The sequence below is a fragment of the Macrobrachium nipponense genome, chromosome 11 (genome assembly GCF_015104395.2).
Source record: "Macrobrachium nipponense isolate FS-2020 chromosome 11, ASM1510439v2, whole genome shotgun sequence".
Classification (NCBI taxonomy): domain Eukaryota; kingdom Metazoa; phylum Arthropoda; class Malacostraca; order Decapoda; family Palaemonidae; genus Macrobrachium; species Macrobrachium nipponense.
The window spans coordinates 108,314,426-108,321,925 of NC_061087.1; the positions used below are offsets into that span (position 1 = coordinate 108,314,426).

At 40.5% G+C, this 7,500-nt stretch overlaps 1 protein-coding gene across 3 annotated transcripts in view; it reads right to left on the reverse strand.

The window, feature by feature from the left end:
- The window catches only part of LOC135208140 (lachesin-like), a 149,437-nt gene that overhangs the window by 26,814 nt on the left and 115,123 nt on the right, over positions 1–7,500 (reverse strand). For all 3 annotated transcript variants that reach the window (XM_064240300.1, XM_064240295.1, XM_064240292.1), the window contains exons 3-4: positions 7,237–7,355; positions 2,712–2,919 (exon numbers count right to left, since the gene is read on the reverse strand). In XM_064240300.1, coding sequence (XP_064096370.1) covers positions 2,712–2,919; positions 7,237–7,355 — 327 coding nt within the window. The remainder of the gene's footprint in view (positions 1–2,711; positions 2,920–7,236; positions 7,356–7,500) is intronic.

Consider the following 7,500-nt stretch of genomic DNA (forward strand, 5'->3'; position numbering starts at 1 on the left):
GACACGAGGATTCCAGAGTCGCTGCTGGAAGGGGACCCGGTGACCAGCAGTGCCATTGGAAAGGGACGGGGACCAAGGGCGCTGCTGGAAAGGGGTGAGGCCCAGTGGTGCCGCTCGAAAGGGACGGGAACCAGGGACGCCGCTGGAAAAGGACGGGGACCAGCAGCGCCGCTGGAAAAGGGACGGGGACCATGGGCGTCTTTGGAAAGGGACGGGGACCAACGTCACCGCTGGAAAGGGACATGAACCAGGGGCGCCGCTGGAAAGGGATGGGGACCACAGGGACCATTGGGACAGGATAGAGACCAGGGGCGTCTTTGGAACAGGATGGCCTTCAGGGGTACCGGTAGACGGGGACGGAAACTAGGAACCCCGTTGGAAGGGAATGGGGACCAAGGGTTCCGTTGGCAAGGAACGGGTATTAGCGGCGCTCTTGAGAAGGGACTGGGACCAGGGGCGTCTAGGAGGACGATTGGTTAGTGGGAGGGGGAGGTGAGCTTGGGGATGGTTAGGTCAAGAATCTGGAAAATGAAGTATAAGGTTTAAAGATGAATGTGGAATGAGGAAAAGGAAAGTCTGGTGTGGAACAAAAAGCTGGAAAGTAAAGTAAGTGGGAGACTGAAAATCTCTGGCAATCCCAAAAGCGCATGAATGCCATTACATAAAGGAGATTATAAGGACGAGGGGAAGGCAGATGGATAGACATAGAGAATGAGTATTTGGGAAAACAGAGATCCATAATGAATAGATAAAACCTGATTTCGTAATCATATTGTCTTCCTACCTTTTGAGTTATAACGCTAAGATGGACATTTAGACAGCTCATTCATTCGAGTAACGACCAGCTAGCCATCGACTTTAAACAATAACATCAACACGTAAAATCAGCCAGGATGCATTAGAAAAAAAGATGTAAACTTCGCTTCATTTAAACGGGTGAAACAGGTAGCACTTCCATTCTCCTTAAGAAGAAGAAGAAAGATAACCACCTCCGAAACGGAGCCATTGAAAAGACCTCTCGAATTGGAGCGAAAATCCTGCTTAAAAGCAAGCGAGGATCAGCACCACATCTACGATGAAAGGACTCTCACTTTAACGCTAACGCCGTTGCCATGGCAACGCCGACGCGATGGTTTTGCCTTCGCTAAGGTGGATAGGCTTATGGTATGTTGGGAAGAGGGAAGGGTAGGGGAGGTAGGTGGGTCTAGTGTGAAGAAGGGATGAATGACTGATAGAGATTGAATAGGTATTGCAGAATGCATGAATTGAAGCAAATTAAGAGAAAGGAATCTATATTAAGAATTATTCAGTAAACTCTCACTTTGTAGAGGAACAATACAAAATATCTGGATTTACACGAGACAGAGTAATCAACATGGATTAAAATTAATAGTAAATTAGCAAAAACTATTAAGACAGAATAGCTATCAATTAAAATTATCAGTAAGACGTCATTTCGTAGTGGAATACAAGAATGCCTAAATTTCTTTTGAAAAAAACTACGTAGGACAAAATAATCAAAATCAATAAAAAAAATTTATTTGAAATCGCAATTGTGTAGAGGAACAACACAAAATGCCTCGATTTGTTTAGCAAAATCTAGATGAGATAAAAACAAAATTGACATTTATTAAAAATTATCAGTTAACCTCAGTTGTAGGGGAACACAGATTGCTTAAGTTTGTTTGTAGAATCTCATTTTGTAGGGGAACAACACAAAATGTCTGCTATTTGTTTTACAAACAGCTACTTGAGACAGTCAACATCACTCAATATTATTAGTGAAATATTGATTTATTTAGCAAGAACTAGCTAAGACAGAGTAATCAGTATTGTTTAAAACCATCGGTAAAATCTCATTTTGTAGGTGATACAAAATTCCCGAATTTGTTTAGCAAATAACTACTTAAGTCAGTGACCAGCATTATTTAGAATTATCAGTAGAATCAGTAAATCTTCAATTTTAGGGGGAAAACTAAATGCCTCCATTTCTTTTAGCAAAAGCTAAATTGGACAAAGTAATTATCATATATTAAATATACCAGTTAATTTTGTTATGAGATACAGTGCAGCTTAGTTCTAAGGGTCAGTAATGGCAGCAATTTATGGTCATTGTTATTATTTGTGACATTTTGTTTGGATTCATTTCTGTCTTTACAATTTTGTTAATAAGTCACTTTATAAGTAAAGGAAGAACTGCCTTTTCAAATTTGCTGAACTGAATACGAAGGAAACACAGAGGAGGACGGAGATTTCCATAATGTACGTGAGCATTCTAAGAAGAATTTTTAATGTGTTAATGTGTAGGAGTATGTGTACAAAATGGCCGACAATGGGCGGGACTGCGTTAGTGACCTAGGGAACACAGAAACAGGTAGAAAAGCAGTAGTGTTCATTATCAAACTGGTTGACTCATGCGCTCACAACTTTCAGGCAAAATGCATGGGATTTATGTTGCCTGGAAACACGGAGAAATCAAGTAAATTCCCCGCTGAAATCGGGCGTGCTTCAAGTCAGCTGCCCTTGAAACACGACATAAGGCAAAGAATTCCAGAACTGAATCATATGGAAAAAAAATCGATGAAATTACTTGACTCTCGAATTCACAACCTCCACCAATCCAAAACCTCTAAAGGAAAAAAAACAAGCTTTAAAAAAAATTGCCAGGAACACAGAGTGAAAAAAGAAATGCGAGGTCTCCACATACTCACCCACGACATCCACGTAGCCTTGTCGATACCTCATGGGGTCGGTGTTGACCTGACACATGTACCACCCGCGGTCACTCTCCCTCACGTTTTTGAGCTGGAGGTGCCAGGTCCTGTGGTCGTTGTGGAGGAGGGCGATTCGGGGGTTTCTGGTAATGACCTGCTTGTGGATGGTCAGGATGGTCTGCGTGTCCACCTGCACCCACGCTACCTGTTGCGGAGTGATAGTGATGATAGTGATCATAATAGCAACACTAATGATAATGTACTGCTAGTATTTCAGTAGAAGTAGCAGTAGGGATTATTATTATTATTATTATTATTATTATTATTATTATTATTATTATTATATTTCTAAAATATATTTCCATTTAAACCACAGTGAATTTCTTCGCAATTATTATTAATGATAATAATAATGATAGTAATAATAATACTCTTCAGCATTATTATTATTAACCAAACAAAAACTTCTTTCAGTTTTCTTCTGAAGATTGAAAAAGAAACCCACAAAATCACTTTGTAACTTGTTTACTTCTAAGTATTTACATTTAGTTTTACTACACACTCGAGTACTTTCAGACCCTATCTGTGGCCCATTTTCAAGAGATGTTTGGGATGTTAGCCTGGGTCAAGGCACACCAGTCTTCTGGAACTTCTCGTTGAGCTGTCATTTATGTGATGGGTGCTCTGGTTTCCTTGAGAGTTGCCAATCCCCTCTTGTCGCTCTGATATCCTGAGCTGATGGTCAATGGGATTAATCCTTGAGGTAAGGGTGTGGTCACCAAAAGTCTGTTGGGCAGGAAACCTAATCTTCAGGTCAGCAGGGTCAATCTTAGCTTCTTTTGATATCAAAGCTCGGCTTATGGGATCTTCCGAGGTAAAATCTTTGTTTCCTTCTATTACTTCAATCTCTCTGATGAGTGCACCTTCTACTACCCTCTGTGACTCGAGTGTGTAGTAAAACTAAATGTAAATACTTAGAAGTAAACAAGTTACACAGTGATTTTGTGGGTTTCTTTTTCAATTATTATTATTATTATTATTATTATTATTATTATTATTATTATTATTATTATTATTATTATTATATTATTATTATTATTATTAATAGTAATAATAATACTCTACAGCATTATTATTTTGATGATAATAATAATAATAATAAAATAAACGGATGATACTACTACTACTATCACGACTACTAACTGGTGCTCATGATAGCAAAGAAAATGATAATACTATGGCTACGGCTAATCACATGAACACTGATGATGATAGTAAAGAGATAGACAAAACTATCAACAGATTGATATAATAATAATAATAATAATAATAATAATAATAATAATAATAATAATAATAATAATAATACGACAGGGAGGATGAGGTATCAAACAACGACACACGAAGAAACACCGGCGAAGTAGTAGAGAGGACGGAATGGGTAGAAAAGATTAGACAATGGATGGAGCCAGATACAGAGAGAACAAAGATCCCCTCCATGAAAGCCTACAACACCAAGAAATTAAGGGAGAAAACAAGTGAGGTCAATGAAATAGTGGGCATAATACACACCACCAGTATCACAGAAACAAATAACTTGGCATATGCAGGAGCAAGATTAGTAGCAGAACTGATGGGGATTCGAACACCAGCACCACCAGCACAACCAACCCAACAGAAACCAAAACAGCAACCTCCTTGGAAAAGGCGCCTGGAAAAGCAAATCATGGTGATGAGATTTGACTTGAGTAAACTGAAAGAGATAGCAGAAAAAAGGCTAAGAAGCAAGAAAACAAGGGAGGAACTCAACAAGAAATACAAAGTACAAGAGAGGGGTCTAAACAACACAATAGAAGATGTAAAACAGAGGCTTAAGGCCAAAGCACATAAGATCCAACGGTACATGAACAGGAATAAGGGATACCAACAGAACAAACTATTCGGAACCAACCAGAAAAGACTATACAGCCAACTAAGAGGGGAAGACAACCACCCAGAAATTCCTGAAGCCGAACCAAGTAAGAGACTCTGGGAAAACATATGGAGCAATCCGGTATCACACAGCAAACATGCAACATGGCTCCAGGAAGTCAAGGCTAAAGAAACAGGGAGAATAAAACAAAGATTCACAGAGATCACGACAGACACAGTCAGACACCAACTAAAGAAAATGCCAAACTGGAAAGCCCCAGGTCCCGATGAAGTCCATGGATACTGGCTCAAAAACTTCAAGGCCCTACACCCACGAATAGCAGAACAACTCCAGCATTGTATCTCAAATCACCATGCACCCAAATTTATGACCACAGGAAGAACATCCTTAATACAAAAAGACAAGAGTAAGGGAAATATAGCCAGTAACTACAGGCCTATCACCTGCCTACCAATAATGTGGAAGTTACTAACAGGTATCATCAGTGAAAGGCTATACAACTACCTAGAGGAGACAAACACCATCCCCCACCAACAGAAAGGCTGCAGAAGGAAGTGTAGGGCACAAAAGACCAGCTCCGATAGACAAAATGGTAATGAAGAACAGTAGGAGAAGGAAAACCAACCTAAGCATGGCATGGATAGACTATAAAAAAGCCTTCAACATGATACCACACACATGGCTAATAGAATTCCTTAAAATATATGGGGCAGAGGAAAACACCATCAGCTTCCTCAAAAATACAATGCGCAACTGGAATGCAATACTTACAAGCTCTGGAATAAGACTAGCAGAGGTTAATATCAGGAGAGGGATCTTCCAGGGCGACTCACTGTCCCCACTACTCTTCGTAGTAGCCATGATTCCCATGACAAAAGTACTACAGAAGATGGATGCCGGGTACCAACTCAAGAAAAGAGGCATGAGAATTAACCATCTGATGTTCATGGACGACATCAAGCTGTATGGTAAGAGCATCAAAGAAATAGATACCCTAATCCAGACTGTAAGGATTGTATCTGAGGACATCAGGATGGAGTTTGGAATAGACAAATGCGCCTTAGTCAACATACAAAAAGGCAAAGTAACGAGAACTGAAGGGATAAAGCTACCAGATAGGAGCAACATCAAACACAGATGAGACAGGATACAAATACCTGGGAATAATGGAAGGAGGGGATATAAAACACCAAGAGATGAAGGACACAATCAGGAAAGAATATATGCAGAGACTCAAGGCGATACTCAAGTCAAAACTCAACGCCAGAAATATGATAAAAGCCATAAACACATGGGCAGTGCCAGTAATCAGATACAGCACAGGAATAGTGGAATGGACGAAGGCAGAACTCCGCAGCATAGATCAGAAAACCAGGAAACATATGACAATACACAAAGCACTACACCCAAGAGCAAATACGGACAGACTATACATAACACGAAAGGAAGGAGGGAGAGGACTACTAAGTATAGAGGACTGCGTCAACATCGAGAACAGAGCACTGGGGCAATATCTGAAAACCAGTGAAGACGAGTGGCTAAAGGGTGCATGGGAAGAAGGACTAATAAAGTAGACGAAGACCCAGAAAATATACAGAGACAGGAGAATGACAGACAGAACAGAGGACTGGCACAACAAACCAATGCATGGACAATACATGAGACAGACTAAAGAACTAGCCAGCGATGACACATGGCAATGGCTACAGAGGGGAGAGCTAAAGAAGGAAACTGAAGGAATGATAACAGCGGCACAAGATCAGGCCCTAAGAACCAGATATGTTCAAAGAATGATAAACGGAAATAACATCTCTCCCATATGTAGGAAGTGCAATACGAAAAATGAAACCATAAACCACATAGCAAGCGAATGCCCGGCACTTGCACAGAGCCCAGTACAAAAAAGGGGACATGATTAGTGGCAAAAGCCCTCCACTGGAGCTGTGCAAGAAACATCAGCTACCTTGCAGTAATAAGTGGTACGAGCACCAACCTGAGGGAGTGATAGAAAACGATCAGGCAAAGATCCTCTGGGACTATGGTATTAGGACGGATAGGGTGATACGTGCAAACAGACCACGAGTGACGTTGATTGACAAAGTCAAGAAGAAAGTATCACTCATGATGTCGCAATACCATGGGACACCAGAGTTGAAGAGAAAGAGAGGGAAAAAATGGATAAGTATCAAGATCTGAAAATAGAAAAATAAAGAAGGATATGGTATATGCCAGTGGAAATCGTACCCATAATCATAGGAGCACTAGGCACGATCCCAAGATCCCTGAAAAGGAATCTAGAAAAACTAGAGGCTGAAGTAGCTCCAGGACTCGTGCAGAAGAGTGTGATCCTAGAAACGGCACACATAGTAAGAAAAGTGATGGACTCCTAAGGAGGCAGGATGCAACCCGGAACCCCACACTATAAATACCACCCAGTCGAATTGGAGGACTGTGTTAGAGCAAAAAAAAAAAAAATAATAATAATAATAATAGACTTTATGAAAATTACTGTTCTTGACAAAACTATCAACAAATTGAAATAATAATGATAATAATAATAGACTTTATGAACATTATTTCTGTTCTTACCTTATAACCTTTCAACTGTTCGACGGTACATGGCAACATGGCATCTCTCCCAACGGTAACGGTAATGTTGGGCACTTTCTCGACGAATCTGGGCATGGCGCCGTTCTCTCCGTTACTGGCTGTAAGAGAAAAAAAAGTAGAAAATGCGCCAAGGAGTTTTCTGTGCAGTGTACAATGCTGTATGAAACCCTCAGCCGGCCGTGGTGGTTGGTGTTGTTGCGCTGCCAGATGCACGATCATGGCTAAGGTTAACTTTAATAAAAT